This window comes from Pelodiscus sinensis, chromosome 9 (genome assembly GCF_049634645.1).
Source record: "Pelodiscus sinensis isolate JC-2024 chromosome 9, ASM4963464v1, whole genome shotgun sequence".
Taxonomy (NCBI): Eukaryota; Metazoa; Chordata; order Testudines; family Trionychidae; genus Pelodiscus; species Pelodiscus sinensis.
In genome coordinates, this window is record NC_134719.1 from 59,719,092 (window position 1) to 59,743,297 (window position 24,206).

At 43.8% G+C, this 24,206-nt stretch overlaps 2 protein-coding genes and 1 long non-coding RNA gene across 8 annotated transcripts in view; 1 reads left to right on the plus strand and 2 right to left on the minus strand.

Annotated features, from left to right (window-relative positions):
- Positions 1–5,536, minus strand: part of AXDND1 (axonemal dynein light chain domain containing 1) — a 41,505-nt gene extending 35,969 nt beyond the window's left edge. Inside the window, exons 1-4 of one of the 5 annotated variants that reach the window (XM_075936848.1) lie at positions 5,114–5,536; positions 3,454–3,614; positions 2,643–2,824; positions 438–538 (exon numbers count right to left, since the gene is read on the minus strand). In XM_075936848.1, coding sequence (XP_075792963.1) covers positions 438–538; positions 2,643–2,824; positions 3,454–3,562 — 392 coding nt within the window. In that variant the 5' untranslated portion in view covers positions 3,563–3,614; positions 5,114–5,536. The other 4 variants (XM_075936850.1, XM_075936851.1, XM_006126975.4 and 1 more) reach the window with 4 other exon arrangements.
- A 4,973-nt stretch (positions 5,537–10,509) lies between these two features.
- The window catches only part of SOAT1 (sterol O-acyltransferase 1), a 50,573-nt gene continuing 36,876 nt past the window's right edge, over positions 10,510–24,206 (minus strand). For both annotated transcript variants that reach the window (XM_075936852.1, XM_075936853.1), the window contains exons 8-16: positions 22,622–22,700; positions 21,664–21,745; positions 20,882–20,927; positions 19,128–19,257; positions 18,139–18,236; positions 17,411–17,509; positions 15,298–15,433; positions 13,721–13,866; positions 10,510–11,998 (exon numbers count right to left, since the gene is read on the minus strand). In XM_075936852.1, the coding sequence (XP_075792967.1) occupies positions 11,942–11,998; positions 13,721–13,866; positions 15,298–15,433; positions 17,411–17,509; positions 18,139–18,236; positions 19,128–19,257; positions 20,882–20,927; positions 21,664–21,745; positions 22,622–22,700 (873 nt within the window). In that variant the 3' untranslated portion in view covers positions 10,510–11,941. The remainder of the gene's footprint in view (positions 11,999–13,720; positions 13,867–15,297; positions 15,434–17,410; positions 17,510–18,138; positions 18,237–19,127; positions 19,258–20,881; positions 20,928–21,663; positions 21,746–22,621; positions 22,701–24,206) is intronic.
- On the plus strand, positions 11,777–23,580 carry LOC142830622 (uncharacterized). Its single transcript, XR_012906045.1, has 2 exons — positions 11,777–11,914; positions 23,393–23,580. It is a non-coding gene; the product is annotated as an uncharacterized LOC142830622 (long non-coding RNA).

Genomic DNA, 24,206 nt, shown 5'->3' on the forward strand with positions numbered 1-24,206 from the left:
AGGCCTGCCTCCAATGGGCTCCCTCAAAACACACTTGCCTGGAGGGGCCCAGCCAAGCCCCCCATCACCTCCCACACACCTGGGAGAGACCGGCTAGGATTCTGCAGCAATCACAGGCAGCTCAGCTCTGGAGAGACAGGCAGTGCCCCAGAGGTGATGGGAAGCACAGACTAGCTGGAGTCAGAAATGCAGTGGGATTCTGCCTCAGGAAGAGGAGACAGAGAGCAGCAGGTGGGTGGAGCCAGGTGGCAGAGAGGAGCCCTAAACAAGTGGGCAGGTTGAAAGGAGCAAGTAGTGGGTTGGGGAAGCCAGCGGGATCTTGGGGTACAGTGCAAATACAGCAGTCTGGGGCCCCTTCTGAGCATGGGCCCAGCTCCATGGAGCCAGTGGTGCCATAGTAAACCTGGCTCTGCTCCTTTACCCCCATATTAGCCTACCTTCCAGCTCCTGTCAGACAGATGGGATGATCTATGAGGTATCTGAACTTGTTTCTGCGAATAGGATGATGCCAGAGCCCATCTGGGACACGCATGCTCCCCTGAAGAGCAAGCACAAACACCACTTCTCAGTGGAACACTGTAGGGCCATGAGACAAATAAAGATTGCCCATCATTCCAGGGGGTTCCCTAGAGAGCTGAGTCACTGCAGCTTATGCTTAGGTGGCTGACAAGAACAATACCACTGACACAGAGAGACAGAAAGAGAAATGGGAAGATTTACACAATAGAAGGCAAATGGCAAAATGGCCACTAACAATTGTACACAGATAGGGCCCTGACCTCATATTTTTGCTTGTTACTAAATTTCTTTAAAATTCCCAGGTTTAGGAAATCCAGTATTGAAGCACCAGATGCCTTCACAGAAAGGGATAACCTATGGTTGATAATTGCTACAGTTGGGCTGTGGGGCAGCCAGACAGGTAGGAAATCTGGTCCCAGCAGCCAAGATGAGCTGAGCCCTGCAGAAACAGGGCCACAGGGAGTAGAAGACTGCAACCTGACCTCCAGCTGGATTGAGGGCCCTCTTGACCCCAGCTGTTGAATACAAACCCATGTGTTTCCCCTGCACAGCAGAGAGCAAAATAAACTGGGAGTTGGGTGATAGTCCGTGACCACTTCCCCTAGTAAACCTGGGTTTCGTCTCCACTTGCTGATTTTTCTGTTCTCTCATTCCCGGTTATTAATCCTTTATTATCCAGAAAACCAGTAACTTAATTTTTTTCCCATTGATTGTCACTCATTTTTTAACATTTGGAATAAACACTGCTAAATTCCCTAGGAATCTACTATATATTTGAGTTTGTCTGTATGTCTGTCCATCTGTTTGTTCAAGCACTCCTCCTAAACATTAAATTTGGCATGCAGCTTCCTCTTATCATAAGTTAAAGCAAGGTAAGGATTTGGTTGAGCCAGGAGAAGAGGATGTGGCTGGAATGTGATTTCTTCTCATAAAACTGATAGGGAGGGCTTTGCTATATCACAACCACATGGGGGCAGCAGGGGATATGGGATGGAAGGCAGGGATAGTTATGTATAATGACCATGGAATGGGGGGGGGGGGGGGAACAATGCCAGATATAGGGACAGCTATAACCCCACTGGGCCAGCAGGGGGTAGAAGTGGAGAAAGGGACAGGTATCTACTATATATTTCAGAGTTTGTCTGTTTAGCCAAGGGACATGCACCCCTACCCCAGCTGTGGCTGCTGGAGCTGCAGTGGTCATGGAGAGGCACTTCTCATCTGGTTCCAACGTGCTGTGGCAAGAGAGGGGTGGGGTAGTCCTCTCTCCCCAGGGCAGCCTGCATAATAAACCCTTCGTCCCTACCCCCAGCCCAGAGCAATGATTTAAATTTAAAAATAAAAAAAGACGGGTAAAACGGATATAGACATGGGACTGTGACCTCCGTGCTAATTCAATCAGAATGGATGGGGCATTTTCTTGTCTTTTTCTCTTCAGCATCTGAGGAAGTGAGTTGTAGCTCACAAAAGCTTATGCTCTAATACCCTAATGCATTTGTTAGTATTTAAAGTGCCACTGGACTCATTGCTGTTTTTGCTGAAACAGACTAACACAGCTACCTCTCTGAAACAAGAATAATACTTTTGTCTGGCACAGTAAACAACTGTGAAGCTTTATGCACATTATGGTGCAATATAAATCATAATAGTAATAATAAATTTTCTAAGAAGTGGAAAAGACCAAAACAACAACCTAACCAGTTTACAGATATCTCTGTGTCTCCAGAAAAAGCCAGCACTGAGGTAGACAAAATAGTTTAACAACATGAAAGTGTGCTAGGCACTTTATGGTAAGTAAATGAAAAAAAACCCTGTTTCAGATAGATTAAAATCCAGTTAAAATTAAGGTTATGGTAATTACAAGATAGATGCAATATAAGTTTAACAAGTTTATGTAACCATTGAAACAAGTCACTTTTAGCCAATAGAAACACAGAACAGTCACACTGTTCTAATAAAACCATATGCTAAACTAATTTCAGTTAAACTTTTAGCTGCTGAAATAAAGACATGCTGCACTAAAGTGATCCTTTAACTTTTTGGTAACACAGCTGGATACTATGCTAGTATATCTAAGTGGGACAATCTGGACAGGTCTTATTCTTCTTAAGGTAATTACTTACCTTGAAGTCCTTTGCACTTTTGATTTTCTTGGGGGGTCTTAAGTATTCAGGGCTATAGGCAGTACTGGCAGCAGAGGTCAATGCTAGGAGAATCTCTTCTGGGATGAAATCACACTGTAGGGAAGTGGGAAGACGCCCTGAACGGTCCAGAATACTCGATTTGTTTCTTAGCTCAGGGAGCTCTGGAAAACAGCAGGGAGAAAAAACTATCCAGGAGATGTTGATACACTTTGATGGTGAGGAAAATAAAATCACTTTCAAAACAATATGGTCAGCTGGCCCCATTCTCATATATTGTTTGATAGATCTTCAGTAAGTGTCACCATATCCCATCATTATGAATTAGCCCCATGGAAGTAGCTCTCTAGCATGAGCCCACTGTAAAAATACTACTGTCACTCTTCTGCAGGCAATGCTATCACCACTTGTTCAGAATGTAGCAAGAGGCTTTCTGTGAGAATTTCAGCATCAGCAAACAGGCAGCACAGAAGGCTCCAAAGAGATCATTTTTTGAAGATGGCAGATCAGATGTGGATACAACTTTTGTGTCCGCTCAGGGCTGAAATTATATTCACACCACAGATGTAAATGTAAGAGTTACATGATCCACCTGAACATGGTGAATATATAAAAACAAGAAGGTACTCCCCACTTTCAGACTGCACTCTCTTGTTTATCAACCTCTTAGTAGGGATTGCTAAAGGTCAATTTCCTGCAAAAGCCATGGTGACTGAGACATCTGTGAACGACTATTAAGGAGTGCCCCACTTATAGTTAATAAAGCACTATCTGGACCCCAGCTAAGATTTACCTGCATTTGTCCTGCTGACAGGTACCAGAGATAAGCTACCTTTCATTTTTCTGCCCTCTGGTGTGGATATAGCTGGCAGCCCAGTAACTGGCATTTGACTGAGGGACATGGTGAGCAGTTACTATTCATTTATTCAAGGAAATTCTCAGTGACGAAATAACCTGCAAGCAAAATTAAATCAAAATAGTTTCCGGGATTTATCATTTTTTATAGAAATAAAACTTTGGTGTGTGGTACGGGAAGTGTCAGAGCCAGGAACAGGGCATGATTCTTTGGTGTGGAGGCAATTCCAAATAAAAAGGGAGTTAAAGATCCAATTCTGGATGTTATCAAGTTCCAAAACCCTTTGGTATGCATCCAAAATTATTTTTAAAGGTGTGGTTTTAATATTTAACATGAAGCAGTCACTAACCATTTCACATGCACCTGCTTCGATTACACTGAATTGGACTCTAGTACAGGTTTAACCTCTCTAGTTCAGTACCCTTGGGATCTGACTTGTGCTGAACCAAAGAATTTGTGGAACTTCTACTGCTTACTGAGCTCTTAGAAGACATTTAGGGGTAAATTAGAGCAAAATAACGGCACAGGACACTAAGCGCCAAAGCTAGTGGCTGTAAAACTTTGTGGGACCATGGGAAACCTGGCTCCCCGCGTGACAAGTGGACATCTAGCTAACTAAAATCACACCAAACCACAGACGTTGCCAGACCAGAGAGTGCTGGAGTACAGAGATTCAAATCTGTATCTATTTTGCAATTTACTTTTTAATTTCCAGTGCCAAGCCATTCTACTGTAGAACCTAGTTTTGTAAAACGATTAGACCTAATGACAACCTGTGCTCCTCCATCATCACCAGTGCATCATCCTCCCATGCATTTTTTTTGCCTTTACATTTCTTTCTAATTTGCTTAGAGTGAAGCACTGGTCAAATGCATGACACCACCGTGCGTGTGTGTGGGACACATCTGAAGTGTACTGCGACCCCCTCAGTATTTACTGAAACAGATCTGATCTCTCCCACTTCACCAACTGTATTCTGACTTTTATGTCTTGAGAGCTACCTATAAGATGCAGCTAAGGCTATGTCTACACTGGCGGGTTCTTGCACAAGAACAGTTGCTCTTGTGCAAGAATCCGCAGAACGTCCACACTGCCCGCCCGCTCTTGCGCAAGACGATTTACAGTACGGCGTGGTAAGAGAGGGCTTCTTGCACAAGGGCTACGCTGTTGTCTAACAAGTGTAAGCGCTCTTGTGCAAGAGGGCAGTGTGGACACTGGGCAGGGGTTTCTTGGGCTAGAAAGCCCTATGGCTAAAGTGGCCATCAAAGCTTTCCTGTTTGAGAGAGCGCCCGCACTGCCCTGGATGCTCTTGTGCAAACGCACAGCTGGCACGTGGCAGTGTGCACGTTTTCTTGTGCAAGACTTCTTGCACAAGAACCCTTGCACAAGACGTTCTTGTGCAAGAAGCTGCCAGTGTAGACACAACCCGCTTCTCCAGCCCGGGGATCGGGCCCACCCGCTTCTTCACTCGCTCAGCCCCGCCCCCCCAACGGCACCGCCAGCCCCTCCCCGGGCGGGGCTACGAGCCGCTCCCCTAGCGGGCACAGCCCCCTGCCCCGCCGAAGGGGATGCCGGGAGCTGGCGGGACTCCCTTTACCAGCGCGCACGGGCCCGCCTCTTCCCGTTTCGCCGGTTACTATGGAAACGCAGGGGGGGGTCCTCGGCCATAGCTGTCCCGGCCACGCCTCATGAGGTGGAAGAGCCCTGCCCCGGCAGCCGCTTCGCGCGACTGTTCCCGCCCAGCTTTCTCGCGGCGGCCGTGGCAGCGAGGAAGGGAGGGGTGGCAGGGATCAGGCAGTGGCTTGGGCACCTCAGCAAAGCCCCCGCGCTTCACCCGCCCCCGTGCAGGCTGAGCTGCGCCTGCGCGGCTGGAACCATGCGTGCTCCCGCCACGCTCCAGGCCTCACGTGAGCCGAGCTGCCGGCTGGCGCCACTAGCTAGGACGCCCAAGGGTGCAGCACACGTGGCTGCCCAAAGCCGGGGAGCAGCACTGGGCTTCCGCCGGATGTGGGGAAGCTGCTTTAGCTACAAGTCCGGGCAGCGCCCTGCATAGTAGCGATGTTCAGCATTTGCTTATTGGACAGGCAGTGGACTAGTTGATTCTCCCCCCCCTTGATGCAGTAAAGGGGGGAAGAAGGGGGTACTTCAAAGCAGCAGCAGTGCACAGCTGAGGCCGGGACCCAGGATGAGCTGGGGAGGCCTCAGCTGACCCCAGGTTCTGGGGAAATGCTGCATGGAACCCAGTCAGCGCTGACCCCAGCTTCGCTTGGCATTTCAAATTTGACAGGGCAGCATGGAGCCTGGGGACTCTGAGGCCCCTGCTGACCCCAGGCTTTATGAGGGTGCTTCTGCTTAGAAATGCACAAGATTCCCCCACTGGGGCCTCTTGTACATTTCAAAGCTGGAATGCTGAGTGCAGGCTAGAGGCAGCAGGACACCCCAGCTACACACAGAGTTCTGCATTCCTCCTTTGAAGTATACAAGAGCCGGGGCTCTTGTACATTTCAAAGGAGGAACGCGGAAGTACCTTACTTGACTAGTCAATTAACTGTTACTTAACATCCTTAGTCCGTAGTACAGTGTAGTTCACTTGGGCAGAGCAAGCTGAGATGGGCAGATGTGGGAACTGCCCAACAGGCACAGCATGTGGGTGCCTGGCAAAGGTCTACCCTAAGGAAATGGTCTACCCTAAGGAAAGTTTGGGTCTCCTCTCCTGCTGGGATGGGAAATCTGACAAGGCTGTGAGAGCTGGCTGAGGCCAAAATGCAGCCCCAGGCAAATCAACTGGACTTAATTTTAGCTTGTGGATTCAGAGAGACAGGAGCCAACTTCCCCCACCTTTTCTTGGCATCTAAACGAATCTTATCCCCAAGGGACCACTTGCAGATAGTTGGCCATTGCAGGGGATCCACGGTAGGAGAACAGGATTGAGGGAAATGCAGCTTCTAGGACTGTTCTTAAACAATGACAAGAGGAAGCAGACTTAGAATTGGGAGTTACTTTGTGCCCTGAATCTGTACCTAGAGACCTGTGCACCAGGGGAACTTGTGATTCAGCACAAGAGTTCTTCCCGTTCCCAAACATCCCCTCCTATGGATTAGATCACTGGTAATAAAATAGTCAACTAATTGCATGAGTTATTTGATATTACTGTGAGGCTGTGCTGGCAGTCAATGCAATCCGGCCTTACACCCAGGAAATAGAGGCAGCAGGGCAGAGGGTATTAGAGGTAGAAGTGTGGGGTGCCAGATGGGAGCTGATCTGCGAGGGGAGCCCATTTAAATACCAGCTCCCCCGTGCCCCTGATAGAGGCAGCAGTGGGAGGTGGAAACAGCCCCTGGCTGTCTGTGGGGGGTCCAGCTCCTGTGGCCAGAGAGACTGCTGAGGGGTAGAAGGGGTTGCCATGAAGCAAGACTGTCCACGGTGAGCCATGGCCCACCCTGGGCAGAAGCTTCTTCACAGCCTCCCCTGTGCTGCTACCTCTCACTGAGGCAGCAGCGCAGAGGGCTGGACAGACAGGCTGCACTGCCAAGCCAGTGCTGGGGGCGGAGGGGGGACTGGCTTTTGAGCCCCCCCTCCTTGCTGCCTCTAATACAGAGGCAGCGGGGAGGGTAAATGCTAGTAGGGAAGATTAACTGATAAGCCTTATCAATTAATTGTCTACTCCAGGACTCCTTTACATCCCTCCTCCAATATCCCTCCTTAATGCATAGTGCTCCAGGACAGACACTATCCAGAGTGCTCCAGAACAGGCACACAAGAACTCTATGCAATAGCTTCAGGGGGTAGCCGAGTTAGTCGGTACAGGATAAACTTAAACTACAAATGGTCTGGTAGCACTTGATAGACTAACAAAACATATAGGTGGTATCATGAGCTTTCGTGGGCACAGCCCACTGCTTTTGAGCAAGTAGAGTTTGCCCCAGTGACTGCCAAGTACCCATGGTCTGGCTCAAGGAAGCACGTTGCTGCACAGATTGGGAGGAAGTCTCTCTCACCCCTGTGCCCCAACAGCCAGGAACAATATTCTTCACCCTCCCCTCACTCCAGTAAGATGGATGCAGCCTGGCCGTCCCCTGAAGTAACACAGGCCCTAGGGAGGCTAGAGAGAACAGACTCATACACATCTTTCCTAAATAGCAAAATATATTTTCAACTGCTGAAATACAGTAGATTATATAAACAGCATTTCTGCATGACAGAACATTTTACAGGTTGATACACTGCAGACAGTAACAGAATCACATCTCTCACAACAGGCATCTCTTGGTAGTTATTCCAGCTTTCATAACAGAGCTATTCGTACCACTGCCCTGCAGAGTGCAGTTTAGTTTCCTCTACTCAGTGCTATTTGTACACTTTCCTTCTGCTGGCCACTCTGATTAAACAGAATCTGCTCCAGGAAGGAGACCAGCAGGGTTGTGGACTCTCAACAGCAAAGACACAGTGTACTGGATAGAGACTGCAGGTATCCAACTGACCAACTGCATAATCCTGAGACATCTGAAAGAATACACATTGAAACCATTCCCTCTTCCAATTCATTTACATTCAGAGATCAAAGCCAAATGATTTACTCCCCATTAATAGGTTAATACTGCCTCTTCCTATCGCAGCCACCCTGCCTCAAATCGAAGATTTTTTTCAAAGGGAGAACAATTAGGTTTATTTTAACAATCCTTACAGAACAGTGTACAATTTAAAGAGATAAAAGGCAGGATTTCTTTCAGCTCTAAATCTATCTTCACAATGGAAGCTAGACAGCTTGGTGATGGGGGGGGAGGGTTAAAGCAGCAGCAAAGACATTAGGCATGAAGATTCTGTGTGGCTCTACAGTCCTATATGCAATACCCTTATGAATCATTACATATTTCATATATGCAGGCAGCTGGGTACAGAATAATCTCACATTTATACTGATTTTTGTGATGTTACCAACATTGTATTGGGTGGCATTCCAAAATGGAAGCTTCCCCTTTCATGGATGGTTAAGAGATTGTGAAAGTAAGCTTCACAACTGTACATAGAACACTTATAATACGTATAAAGAATAAAAAAAAAAGATTTTTAGCCGTAAGTGACCAAATCACTGGCTAAACCACCACACTGCTAATTCTGGGATTCTATGGCCTCTCTCCACTCCCTACCAAAAAATATAAATATATATATATATATCCCTTCAAATGAAGATAGTATCTTCAATTTCCATTTAGTCCAGCAATGTGCAATAATTTACCTAGAAAAATCTAAGGCCTCAAGTATTTCCCCAATGCAATCATGAAAACAATTTCAAGCTGATATTAAACCTCACAAAATAACAAAAAATAGCAAAAACAATTGTCATTAGTGTAGTAGTTAATGCTCTCTAGAGGCATGGTTTCTGGTGCCTTGAACTGCAAGGTTAAGAACTGAATGGGTCAAGAAAAGAGACCAGTGATTGAACATGCCTATTCAATAACTGGTTTCTGCTTGTGATAACTTCAATCCTTTGGTTCCAAGCATTGAGGTTGTTGACATAGTCATGCTCAAGATTCTATATTATAGGTAAATTGGCACCATAGAGTTATACCTAGAGTCCTACTAGTAGGCAGAGAAGACTCAAAATACAATTCTTCCTTCTTTTGAGAACACTGAGAAAGGGTAGCAGGAATCATACACAGGCTTCAAGAAACCTAAGTCTCTAATCCATCATACCCCAGGAGAGTGCAAGGATTTTCATACATAAAACAATACATTGTGTTTTAAAAACTATGATTAATTTGTATTTACTTCAGTTATCTTAGATGGAAGAGAAGTGCAATTATCTGACTATAGAGCTATTATTTTTAAAAGGACGTTATCAGGTTAAAAATAATCTCTTAAAATTTGATTAGCATTTTTTTTAAGGTAACTTATTTTTCATTATAATTGTTCAAACTCAACTAGGGGAAGGAAAAAACCCCAATAAACAGAGTAAAGTTTCTAATGATACTCATATCCAGGCTCTTCTATACTAGCACAATGTCCTATGTTTGGGTGCACACATTTGTTAAACTCCCTCTACTGAAATAAAAAAAGAGAACAATTAAGAGTTTTGATGTTTAGTGCAAGCTCTCTTTCAATTAAAACCCCCACTCTCTACATTCAAAACCTGATGTTGGTTATAGATTTGACCTGCCTGTGTCATTTTAAGAGCAAAATACCTACCAATTAGACAGAACTGAAAACTAAGAAAAAATATTTTTAAAATCCCTAAAACAGTTGGCTCTGATGAAATCATGTTTCAACTCGGGTTAGAAAATAGCTTTTCCAACATGAACACAGGCATATTGTCAGCACTGGGTTTCCAGGCATGGCTACATGACTTGGAGGTCAATAGGATCAATTTGCTACTAAGAAAAATGCAATTAAACAGTTGAGTAATTATTGTGAAATTACAGTACTTAATGAAAACCAAGTTATTCTCTACTACTCAGCTTCTTCCTGCAATGGAAACTGTAGTTACGGTAGGATACAGTTCAGATGTGTCCCTAATGTGCATCACTTAAATGAATCAATGCCATCAGATAAACATGAATTATATGGTTTGTTTTTGAACTAATTTGTAACCTAAAGTACCAAACTGACATCTCCATGTAGAAAGGGAAGCAGACAGTAACTAGAAAGAAACTTGGATACAATCACATACAACTGGGCTGTATCTACACTGGCCCCTTTTTCGAAAGGGGCATGCTAATTTTCAACTTCAGAATAGGGAAATCCGCGGGGGATTTAAATATCCCCCACGGGATTTAAATAAAGGTGTCCGCCGCTTTTTTCCAGCTTATAGATAAGCCGGAAAAAAGCGTCTAGACTGGCCCGATCCTCCGGAATAAAGCCCTATTCCGGAGGATCTCTTATTCCTACTTTGAAGAGATCCTCCGGAATAGGGCTTTATTCCAGAGGATCGGGCCAGTCTAGACGCTTTTTTCCGGCTTATCTATAAGCCGGAAAAAAGCGGCGGACATCTTTATTTAAATCCCGCGGGGGATATTTAAATCCCCCGCGGATTTCCCTATTCTGAAGTTGAAAATTAGCATGCCCCTTTCGAAAAAGGGGCCAGTGTAGACACAGCCCTGCTGTGGTAAAGGGAATATTCCTAGTTTGAATATCCACGTATTAGAGTTTCTTCTTGTAGCAGCACAAGCGTTCCTCCCAAAGCATCAGAGCATGAACTTTTCCTCACTCTGTATATTTTTGATGCAAGAATCCAAGGGATATGAGGCTATCCATTGTAAAAGTGGTGATTTAGAGTGGGGGGGAGGGAGGCCTTTGATTCATTCCTTTATTTCCAACTTCTTTTGTGTCAGGAAGCCATTATGGAAAATCTTGTCAACATATGGCAAGATAAATAGGTATTGTATACAGTGGAGCCATCTGAATGAGAATACATTAAGTCCCACTGAAATCAATGGGATTTCATCATACTGTTCCATAATACTCAGCGTGTACCAACATATGTGTGAGTGCACATGCACAGTAATAAGTTTCAATTTAAATTTGGCACAGTTTTGCATCCTTTAAGGTTAACTAATTAGTTTAGGAACTACAGGCAGAGTTGTCGTCAGAAACAGCAAGCTTCTACTGTTCACAGTCACATGAGCTTTAGAGCACAAAAGAAAAAGCCTACGGGCATAAGAACTGTAGCTGGAATCCTAACAGCCAAAGAGGTCAGGCTCTTGTGATTCAGAGACCAATCTAAGCTTTTAGTGTAACAAAGGTTTTTGTTTAAGAATGTATACGCTCAATGCCCTATTTTTGAGTATAGCAAATATCTTCATATAGCCAGTGGCAACTGCCCATTCATTGCAATCACAGAAAGAAAGTCTTCAGCCTTAAAAAATTAACCTTCCCCAGCCCATTTTCAACCCCTACGTATTGTCTGTGGAAAGAAAGAGGACCTAGAAAGACATTCACCAATACTTTGGCTACGACATGTTGCTCTGTCACATAACACTGCCATAGCAACATGGAAGGTTCCAAAGAGCATACAAATTCTATGTCTCCAGTTACTGAAGGAGGAAACAACTGAAGGACAGAAGCTACTGCTGAGCTCTACCTAGTCTGACCAGACCATCTACTGTCTGGATGAAGAGTATCAAATACAAAGCACTGCTGGAATGAGCAAAATTCCAATGGACATCACCTTCATCTCAGTGTTTCATGATGACTTGGAACTGCGTGAGTGTAGCTGTGTACAATGAGAGCTACATGGAAGCCTGCTGCAGTCCACTTCAACTGGACTGCCTCAGTAAAGTTACAAAAACAGTTTATCTCCAATAATCAGGAGGCACAACTTCCCTTAAAAAAAGATCTGAAGTGAATTATGTCATTGGTCCCTGTCCTTTGGAGAGCACAGGCTGATCTTCAGATATGGAAGGTAAGATGAAAGCTGAGTTTATCAGTTTTAAATCTGAATATGACAGTCCCAGGAACGTGGTTTCACATAATCCAGAAATGTGGGCTAAAAGACAACAGAAGAGAGGCAGCATGTTAGTGATGGACATATGGTGGTGAACATTATTATGCTGTCTACAGAAGTCAAGTAACCAGAGATGTCCTTAGGATTCATGAGGCCCTGTGCAGTACTATTAAACTGGTGCCCCTACGCCCGATGGCACCGAGGAGGGGGAGTGATAATTTGTATAATCTTCAGCAACAAACTAATGAAATATTTAAAAGTAAATTTTAAACTAAGGTTCTGTAGAACACACAACAAATTCAGAAACTGACAGTATATACCTGGAGGTGGCAAATGCCTGTTAAATGTCTTCATCACCACTTGAATGGCTCTTTCACAGGCCCAGTGTACTGCTAATAGGTATTCTGGCAGACTTTCATTTTCAAGTTAACTAGATCCTCTCTGGAGGAAGCAGAGCCACAGAACAGGGGCAGAAAGAGGCAGATGGGTGGACATTAAGACCCAGTGGTGCCCCAAATTTTCAGGTGCCCTATGTTCTGTGTATTCTGCATATGGGTAAGGACAGCTCTGCAAGAAACCCCTTCTGTTCATTCCTCTTCCAGGAAAAAAAAAAAAGCCATGAACACCACACAATCTAATGTCTGGTTGTCATAGAAACTACTGACTGACAGCAGCACAGCGGAGCCAGACATTTTTTAAGATGAACATAAGCATGTAGTCTATGACTATTACATGATGTATGATAGTAGCTGATAATTTTATGCCAGGACTCAGTTCTGGGTGACCGCTACTTCTACTGGAAATGAATATATAAACTGCAGAGAACATGTTTGTAATAAAGAAAACGGGACCTTTAGTTCTGAGTCTAGCTGGAATGTGCCTCAGGTAAATCCTTGCTGAATAGGGTTAAATGCCTTTTCAAAGTGCCATGCAGGGCAGGTTGAGCTATCAAGACAACTTGGACACTGAAGGGTTTGTGTTTAGTAGTGAAGTTGTCTGTCTGGCTTTAGAATCATGTTCCTATTTTCCCTACTTTACAATTGCCACTGCTGAAGGCAAGAGGAAATTCCCTACAGACCCTACCAATGCAAAAGAACAAAAATATAAAACCAACACTGTTTCCTCCTCATCCTGGAGCCTGCACATGCGGTCTCCTCAGCACTGTAATAATAGTACATATTGCCTGAATGGATTCAAAGTGCTCTGAGTTGGTTTAGAGGGTGCAGCCCACTACTTGAAAATTGACAGTTGATGCAAAATAAACTGCATTGTTTAGACTTTCTTTAAAAAAAAGCAATCCTACAAAGTAAAACTCAAAAAGAGTGGGAGTGGGATGAAGTGGGGGAAAATGAATAAAGGTTAGTAAAATACTAGATCCTTGTGTTTGTTAGCCAGAGAGCTTCCCTGCTTTCTCTAAATTTCTGTTGGCATCAGCCTTTCTCTAAGATTATCTCAGAGATCTGTAATCTTCTATGAGTTCTCTCTCAAATGTTGTACTAGTCTGGAATTTGTTATTGAGCTCAAGTCATAAGTTTTAAAACAGTAAGAACTAAATAGAAATCAACTTCTTTACATCATCAGTACCCATTTTCCAGATCATATCATATCAGTCCATCACCATTCTTCTGTCCCATATTACAATTTCTCACCCTTTTCCCCATATGACGGACTCACACTAATCTCTTGTCCTTTACCCAAACCAGGTTTGTCCCTTCTCACTAACTTTACACTTTGTTATTCCAGAATCAAAGGTTAATCACTCACATTTTTCAAGGGGCAATACTGATGTGCATACCACTCCTGGCTATAAAGGCAAATGATGACACCTTGGCCCAGAAAGAGAGAGGTCCACATAATCACATTCCAAATGGGCCCTTTTCGACGGTCATTAAGAATGAAGTTGAAAACCACTAGAAGAAGAAATAGAAAGTCATCAAGACGTGCTATTCAAGACACCTGCAAGCTCAGGATTTCACACACATCAAGAGACAATGAGTCTCTTGAATTCTGTTTCAGTTACTGCTAAGTTAGTTTTATCATTGATCTGCTTTCCCTGTCTCCATTGTGTTGATGGCACATTACGGGAAAAAAACAAAATCGATACAGCACATGAAAACTTGCTCATTACCTTATTTCACAAGTGAGATGCATCATATTGCAGACTTGTCCCCTAACAAGACTACCAGGAAGTTGGCCCACACCCAAGTCCATCTGGCAGCCTCGCTTAGAACTGGAGTGGTAGGTGTGCTACAGTACAGGAATGAAGCGTGCTGACAGAGTTGGGAGAGGGCAGCAGCTGTGCATAGTATCCATTTGCACCAAGCCTGCCCCATAGCAATCATCACTCACAGAGTAAATAAGTTTGCATTCATGGTCTCATACAGTGTCAGTCCAACACAATGCTGGAAGGTTACACCTATGCAGGTGAGTCACTGTAGCAAGACAAAAATTACTACTCCCACATACTATGGCTTTTATTTTGGCTAGTTGGCAGAAGTGTGGTAACTCATCCTGGTGCGGCTGGCTAAAAGGGAAAGTTATGTTACAAGTTCATTGCCCATTTTATATAGATTAACTTGATATATTTTATTTGCATGGGAGTATGTATATGGTTAGTTGTAGAGCAATACGACTTCTCTTGTCCTTCTATTCCTTGCCTCCTTCAATGGGACTTCTAGGATGCACATGTTTACAGGATTTGGTTCTCCAGACAGAACTCTTCTACAGGAAATATTTCTGAAAGTGTCTGACGACCAACTAGCGCAGTGGTTTTCATTTTCTCATGAACTAGTTGAAGAAAATCATTGATGCCCACGACCTAGCATAATTTGACTAGAGTGTGGGCTCCAGAGTAGGGCTGAAGATGAGAGCTTTGAGGTGTAAGAGGGGGCTCCAGCTTTGGGGCTGTCAGGACTGTGGCAGAAGGGGCTTACCCTGAGTGGGTCCTGGTTAGCATTGCAGCGGGGATGTGAAGGCAGGTTTCTTGCCTCTCCTGTCACCACAAACCATGCTGCACCCCAGACGCAGCCAACAGCAAGTCAAGCTCTGTGCACTCTCTCCCACCCCACCTAAGAGCTGGGCGTGTTACTGGTTGCTTTTAGGGCACAGCACAGTCTGCAGTGCCAGGACAGGCAGGTAACCTAGCCTGAGCACCCCCACTGGTCACCTTATCACCCTGCAACAAGGCGATCCAGTGAGTGACATTCCACGACCCAGTACCAGGTCATGACCTGTAGTTTGAAAACCACTCAACTAGCCCAACAGAGTCTGATCACCGTTTTAGTTTCTGGGCTTTACCACGGCTGCATTTCTTTTTAGATTATGTATTTCTTGTTACTTACTTCCAAAGCACATGAAGAGGCAGAAGAGGACTGGATAGAAATAACCAAAGCAGACTCCTAGGACATACTCATGTACGGCAGCTGAGACAGCAAAGACAGACAGCATAGCAGCAGCTTTGAACTTCTTACCAAAGAACTGGTGATGGGAAGAAAAGGGGGTGGGAGGAGAGAAGGGTATTAAATATAGAGCTGATAAGCTAGCTCTTTTGTTATACTTTATTTTTTTACGCTAGAAGTTCATACAATTTAAAACCATTTTTAAATCATCTAGTTAGTGTCTGTCCCTGCTATGCATGAGGAACTGTGGATTTAGAATGCTATACAGGCAGTCCCCGACTTACGAATGGGGCTTTTCTCGCCCCGGGAGCTCACGGGCGGTGGGTCGCCACCCGTGTCCTCAGGGGCTAGAAAAGCTTCTTCCGGTCTCCCTGGTCTGCTGGGGGGGGGTCCAGCAAAGACGCTGGACCCCCCCAGCAGACCAGGGACACCAGAGCAAAGCCGCCACCTGGGCGGCTTTGCTCGTTTGCCCGGGAGCAAAGCTGCCCAAGCAGCGGGACCCCCGCCGCCTGGGCGGCTTTGCTCCTGTCCCCCTGGTCTGCTGGGGGGGTCCAGCAAAGCCGCCGGACCCCCCCAGCAGACCAGGGACACCCGAGCAAAGCTGCCCAGGCAGCATCCCGCCGCCTGTGAAGCTTTGCTCGGGGGCAAAGGAGCAAAGCCACACGGGCGGCGGGGTCCCTCCGCCTGTGCGGCTTTGCTCGGGTCTCCCTGGTCTGCTGGGGGGGGACTCCCCCCAGCACCCAGGGAGACAGGAGCAAAGCCGCATGGGCAGCGGGGTCCCTCCGCCTGTGCAGCTTTGCTCGGGTCTCCCTGGTCTGCTTGGGGGAGAGGGGGCGCAGCTAGTGCGCCCAGCAGACCAGGCTTTTGTTGCGGGACGCCTTGGGTAGAGCAGCTGGGGTGCTGCGGGGTTGGTCCTGTGGGAACCTACCGGGCAGCGCCCCAGCTGTTCTGTCCCAGGCTCCAGATTCAGCAGCTGTTGAAACTGATCAGGCTGATTCCAGGAAGCTGGGGGCAGAGCAACTCTGCCTCCGGCTTCCTGTAGTCAGCCCCTGGTCAGTTTCAGTGGCAGCAGCTGACTCTGGAGCCAGTTCCGACTTACATACAAATTCAACTTAAGAACAAACCTATAGTCCTTATCTTGTACGTAACCCGGGGACTGCCTGTACACATAGAGATTTCTTAGAATTAAGGAATTTCTTTGGGGGACTTCTACTCTGCTTCTCAGTTCCTGAGAATGCACATGAAATATATTAAAAAACCCACACACACTAAGGCTAATCTATTAAAACCACATACTACCTGCCAGAATATAATAGTTCTATGAACCAACATACTATTAGATTCAGTTGTTACACCTTTCATTAAAGCATTACATTAGGGACCACTCCTGCACTTTATGCATGTGAGTAGGCCAGTAAACTCAATGGTACTGCTAACATATATAAGTGGTTTCCCATTTGGTCATTCACATCCCCGAATGCACCATGAAGCCATGCTTCACCATCAGGCTACAGTTAAATTTTTAATCCAAGTCTCCCTTCTCACCCTGCAGGGAAAACTGATCTCCCCCTTTAAGGTCAACATATCGGTTTGTCAGCGAACTACAAAAAGAGTCCATCAAAAAGCAAGGTCTTTTTGCACCTCTTTAGGACGGAACATCGGCGTCTGTAAAACTGCCATAGAATTATGGAGGAGCTTTTACTGGACATTCATTTGTTCAAAGCAATTTAAGACGTTCTATTATGGATTCCATTGCTACACTACTACTAAATTCACACTTCACCATATTTTCCTCCTCTGTCAGCCTCTTCAGCTATTTCTGCATACTTGCAAAAATAACTTTGCTGGATGAGCGCCATTACAGAGCGCTTCTCCACATTGGTGACCTTCCAAAGCCAATAAGGATTTTGGCAATGCACACTACTTATTTTCTCACAAGAAATAATGTTAGCTCCCCAATTACACCACACTGCCCTTACTTTTTTGTTTATTGTTTATATATGTATTAGAGCTAGAAAGAGGTAAAAAACAAGGACCAAGTCTGGTTGCTGCTCACCCACAAGAAGTCCCTGTAAGCGTAGTAATACAGCCAGTCATGTACTACCACATTCCAAGTTCGATAATAGTTTGCATATGATGTGGAATTCCACCAATCCTGAAACACACAATTAAAGGGGAGAAGACAGCACATAGCTGGAGTTAGTGACAGGCCTTCTATGGACTCTTGTTTGAAAACTAAGTTCATAAATATTTGAGCAGACTAGTTGTTCTAACCACACAATGTATCATCCCAAATAATTTAATAAGTTGCATTGCAAGATTTTACAGGTTATGGCATTTATTGCATCTTTATCTTTCAGGGGTATGACACAGCTACTCAATTAACTGAGTTCTCTGGAACTGCAATAGTAAAACAGAAGGAAAAACTTAAGTGATTGTAGTGCTAATGAAAAGATTTGACAGCTCTGGTGACTGAAGTCCTGTTTACTCTCAAAACATATAACGCAGAGACTGGCATGTCAAGCTTCCTGCACATGCTTCACTGGGATGCCTGAATCCGAATCTAGAGGGACTTTGGAGAAGGAACTTCCTGCTGCTCAGATGCTTCATGCAGCAGAGTTTCTAAAGTTCTTTTCCTTTCCTGTCCTATTTCAACAGGAAAAAGCAATTAAGCAATTCTAGAAACTTCAGAAAACTAAAATAATGTTATTTTGGGTTGATAAAGATAGATGTTATTGTTCTCTACAGCTCAGTATAGACATTGCAGAAGAAAGACCTTGTTACCTTGTAAAACATTCTGTCTGCAAAGCGCAGCATCTCAGCAAATGCATTAAGCCAGCAGTGAAGGAATGCAAAAAAGACCAAGAAGAGAATCAGAACACCTGGGGATACAGAACAAAAGAAAAATCCTCATTCATTTTACAATATCTGTTAATATCCTAGTCTATGATCAGGGATATATAAATAAAGCAATCAAGCTATCTGCTGCAAACTGATTTAACTGAAGGAACCAGATTTTGCATTAATCAATCGAAAAGTATCTTTTTAAAAGTAATATAACCACACAGTACACACATAAGCTGCTCTATACTGCAGAGACTGTTGTCAAAGGAGCCAGAATTAAAATTTAAGTTCTGTTTGAATCTTTCATGCCCTCAGCTATAATACCTCATTGCTGAGCTTTCACAAGATCCCTCATCTGATTTAAGAACAGCAAGTTATCCTTTTAGTTATCACAGGATAAGTGCATTACAGGTAGGGATGTTAAATTTAGATTAATTGGCTTATCGAAGAGTCAGCTGACCCCTTGCTCCTTGTGGCATTTCAAAGTGGCAGTGCCACATGAAGTTTAGGGTCAGTGGGGAAGTTCCCATCTGGCCCTAGGCTGCATGCAGCATTTCAAGGTGGCAGCGCCACATGGAGCTCAAGGTCTGGCCCTGGGCTCCACGCAATGCCGCCACTTTGAAGCACGCCCTCATTCCCCCCCCCACACACACACACCCTGCTGTTTCTTTCTTATAGAGGCAACAAGGGGGGAAGAGGGGGAAGCATCTAGTCAACTAGTGTGTCAATTATTGGATAGTCGACTAGTCGTTCACATCCCTAATTGCAGGTCAGCCATGTATGCTGTAATGACCAACTCCCCCCACCCCCAATAAGAAACCACTCATCTCTCATAAATCCTGTGGGCAGGAGTTTGACTCCGAACCCCCCTTTTATAAGCTGAGTCCTTCTGAGAAAGATGAAGGTTATAACAGACACCTGGATCTCACCTGGCAAGATGGAATTGAAAATGCAGAGGACCAGCCCTCGCAGATTGAAGGGTTCCTGACTTATGTTCCGAAATGGAGGGATGCAGAGTCGCACAAAGATGTAGTAGGCATAAAAAAGTGAACCAATTACCTGTAGCACAAGAGCAGTCATACTCCATAAGAAAAATTAACACACAAGTAACTGTAACACAGCAATTCCCACCAAGAGGAAGAGATGGCCCCAGCCTCAACTTCCTACAACTAACTTTTTGGATTAGAGACAACATTCAACTGTATTTCATAAAACTCCAACAACATTCTAATTGTTTTCAGTGAATGTTGAAGCACTGTTCCCAGATGGCTGGTATGGGAAATCAATACATTGTTGCTGTTCTACCAGAGTAGCTTTATACATTTCTCCAAGTCCCCTCACTAATGTGGCAGTTGTGAGTAGTTCCAATATAGTGTGAGATGCTGCTGCTGCTGCTGCGTAGTTTTATGCTGCCACCCAAAACACAGGTGAGAAAACTGACAATTTGGATCTAACCAAAATAGACATATCTGAGTACACATTATATATTGTAATAAGACCCGTAAAAACCCCGTTTTTGGTTTATCAAGCCCCCACTCAAGTTTTAAGACAGTTTCTGTCAATACAGTAATTTGACTGGATGAATATCCTGACATGTTTTGCAATTGCCTTTCAGCTCACCTAAGGCCCTTTATAAATGCACATCAGCTGCCATAACTAAAGTACACATTTTGCCACCACCCCTTTCCTTCCACAGCCCAGGAAAGAGGGAGCTGGGTCTTGTTAGTGCCATTAGACAGAAAGAAGGATTTCTTGTGAAATGGCAGAACTCCAGGTCTGACCACACTGAAGTTCCAACTTGACCTGGAAGTTTCTTGAGATTACAGGAAGACATTATGTAAGACTCAGGAAGCACACAGGCAAAGGAAGCAGTTTCTTGTCACCACCTTCCCAAACTCACAAAATCTTTATCAATGCTATTTTTAGAGACGTGTAAGTGTCCCCTGCATCAATCTCAGTTTGAAATAATTAACTAAAGGTTATTTACTTGGACAAAGTATGGCCATTAAAATGATAAAACAAGTAACAAAGATTAAATGTTCAGATAAGCACCCAAAAGCCTGGCTTGAAATGTCAAAACCTGAAGTGTTCAAAACAGAGCTGGTGATCTTAGAAGAGAGATATACTAGCACTTGAGTTTCTGTCTGAAGCGCTGATGTAGTACACAAACCTTTTCAAAAAGGGTGTGGTTCGCAACTAAGGTAAAGATTCAGATCAGCTTTGTTTTGCAAGGCAGTTAGCCCTTCTTCAGTATCCACAGTATATTGGTAAAATGCTTACTGGTGTTTCTATTGCACTGTGTATCAATATAAAAGTCAAGGGTCATGAATTAAAGCTAAGGAAAAACCAGTTTCTAATTGGAATTTATTCAGGATTTTGTCAGCGGGTGGATAAAAATGGCATCAACTTACTAAAGGAAGCAAATAGTATAAATGTATTTTTCTTAAAGCATTAGACGAGTATCTGACAAAATATTTTGGGGTACGAAATATGAATAGCAGCAGGGATCAGAGATAGTTTTCTTTTGTTCCATCGTAAGAAGAGCTTCTGTATTTTTCTAGTGAAACTCCTTGCTAAATAATTCACAGTAAGCTGACGCGTCAAGCAGGAAGCGTATGGCAATTCTAGAGAATTCCCAGACTATCAGAGGGACAGGTGTTAATATGATTAAAACTAAACTCACCTGTGCAAACTTTGTAGCTACATAACCCCATCTTATTGTGGGATTCCTACAAAGAGAAAGAGCACAATGTTACAACAAATGCTTCCTTTCAGGCAGCCAGAATCTCACCCAGTAGGATTACATTCTGTAACCATCCCAACCCTGGAGTACAGAACCCTTTGTTTAAATCAGAAGTTTAGCCTGTGAAATACTGATGCTCTATAGAAAGTTCATATGGCTCCTCTTATTGCCAGCTGGTAAACTGCATTAAGACAGCCAAAGATATTATTTTTTATGTATGAAATTGCCCTGGACATATTATCCAATCACATAAGGAGATAGTATGAATGGGAGGAGAGATGACCAGTGTCACTGAAGTGGGGCCCATACTATGAAAGTTTGAGAACGCGTACGTGTATTTGAACCTTTAGGTTCTTCTGAAATTCAAGAGATGGAACTGTGTAGCAACTCCATATTATGTATCGAATTTTGAGTATCTGTCTATCTAAGACATTAGTCTTCAAAGTTTCCTTTCTTCCTAAAGACACTGAGCATCTGGTTGTTTCATTTCTAGGTTTAGTTCTAAACAGTTTTTTTTTTTAAACTTCTAAAATACTTAGTGAATGGTTAGCAGAAGGGAAGTCATTGGGGAACTATTTCTAGCCCTGCCAGCAGCTCGCATGCAGAAACTCATCTTATCTCTCTGTGCCTTCAGTTGTGTGAGGGTAGTTTCCACCTCAGAGGCATTAAACATTAGCTCAGAGTTTTTGAATACTACATACAGATATCAGTGTTGATATTACCTGGGATAGTTGTCCCTGTAGATGAGAGTGGGAGCAAAGAGGAAATACAGATACTGGGTAACTTGGGGAACTGGAATGGTGCCTGAAAGAGCAAAAAAGCATTTGGTAGTAATGCATTCAACATACTGAAGGCTCTGTGCTTCCCTCACTAGCATTCTGCATACTTTACACAAGCCTCCTCTCTAGTCATTACCCTGGAGTCTTTGGTAAAGAAAGCAGAATTCTCCTCAGATTTCCAGGAAAAAAACCACAGGGAAACATTAGTAATTAAGCAGGTATTCTGCTTGGGACATGTAGTTCAGAGAAACCAATGCAGCCACTCAGTGGACAATGTTGTTATTACACACAGCGGTATTTCTAGTTACTGCCATTGTGTCATGATTACTGGTACCATGCGTACCTCAGGGCCAGAATGTTAGTAGACCAACACCCACACCTGGGCTCTTATTCCATGCCTACACTATTGTGCAGTTCTAGATGGGTTTCTGCCTTCTTAGAGGGGCAGTCCTTTGGACTGAAGCATTACACCCAGCCTCCTCTACCATTTCTCAGGGATGTCCTATTGGTAGCAAGACCACCAGGACTGCAAGTAGAAAAACCAGCGATGTCTTGGTTAACTTACTGTCTCTCTAAAACCATTTCCAATTCCACTTCTTTGTACTTAGTCACTCTGGGTGGAATTCACTTTTAGGCAGAGGGCCACCACAAAGCCCATGTGCCTCTGCAGCCACATTAAAGACCCACTTACATCTGAATATTAAGTGGTGCACAGAAGACTTGGGTTGACCGTAAGTATATGGGGTGACTTTCATAGTCCTGGGGGAATTCTGGAGACATAGTTAAGTTATAGAATTCCCCCAGGACTGAATTCACCTCTAGAGAAAGAGAAAGAATCAGAGAGCAAAAAGTAAAACAACTTATCCATAAAGATCAAGTGGAAAAAGGGTATGTTACTCACTTGACTTCTCCTTGGCTGAAGATACAACTCGGGGAATGTTCTCCCTAATGAATGAATAAGCCTTCATAATTAGACGAACCTGTAAAATGAGAGTGTGTCAAGGATCCTATTTTTCAACAATTCAACTTCCTCACCCTCCCCACTCCAGCTGGGCAGTAATACATCTGGGTAATGCTTTCGGTGTACTAGTCTCTTTTCACTTGATCCTTTTAAAAGGTATGTGCTGTTCCCCCTACAGGTTCATCTCTCAACTGAACACGCTAAGAGTACCAGAAAGGGCAAGAGTGCTAATAGTAGCGGTAACTACTGCCTTTTTCCTCACACCCAAAAAAATCCAAAAATGTGTTATAAATTTAGTTGGAAATTAAAATGAGCCTATGTCCATGTGCAAGTATATAGAAATCCGAGTAACCAAACACCATCTAGACTAAAGCAATGAATCACATTACCTGGAAACTCCAGCTGTTCTCAGCACTGGAATTATTGATGTTCATCTAGAATAAGTCTTATCTAAACATGGCTCCATTTTTTAATTGAGAAACAAAAATACCATGTAGGAGTTGAAGCAAGCTGGCACCAGCACATAAGCTGCTCTACAATTCCCTTTTTTTGGCGCCTATTCCCCCCACCCACAATTTCCTCTGAAGAACTGATAAGTCATCTGAAGAAGTGGGCTGTGCCCACGAAAGCTCATGATACCATCTACATGTTTTGTTAGTCTTTAAAGTGCTACCAAACTATTTGTTGTTTTTTTACATGTATCCTGTACAGACTAACTCAGCTACCCCTCTGAAGATTTTGATAATTGCTTGGCAGTTAATGATCCTCAAACTTGCTCCCTGAGTGCTGGTGAATCTTCTTTTGAGATGCCCACAGTGACAACTGTTTCTAGAACTGCAGCCATCAGGACCGTTGAACACAAAAAGTAAATATACAGTAATCAACTCATGTCTAACTTAGTAACTAAGAGCTGTTTCTGGGTTACAGTGTAGTTGTACACACCTCTCTCATCTGACCCCTTTAAAAGCTAGAATTGGTCTAATTTTAATTATACTTAATCTAGTCAAGATTAGCTCTCTCAATATGGAGCTGTTCAGTTACCACCTTCCTATATGGGATACAGCTGAAAGACTGTGATATAGTACAGATTAGAGTAATAGAGTATTACAAAGAAATAAATCTTATGCAACATTTGAGCCACAGAAGCAGCATTTACTACATTAAACCGTTTGCTGTTTGGATCAATATGGCCATATATTTTATATACCACAGATCTTCTTACAAGAGGATATGAGCAGTCTGCATTTAGATTCACAAGGCACACAAACTCCCTCCCCCCCCCCAAAAACAAACAAACAAACAAATGCTTGAATTTAGAACTAAGTATTAGAAGAAACAAACACCAAGAAGGTGAATGGCTATTTTAGAGTGAAACCATTCAAACCTCTCCCTCCCATTTTGGAGCATATTTATGCACTCTTCAACAGAGCAGCAAGTAAAAGGAGTGCAAGGTTGAAATACAGCCCAAAATTAAAGCTTTAGAAATTACACAGATTTGTTTTGCCCTTTTTATGGGTATTGCGCC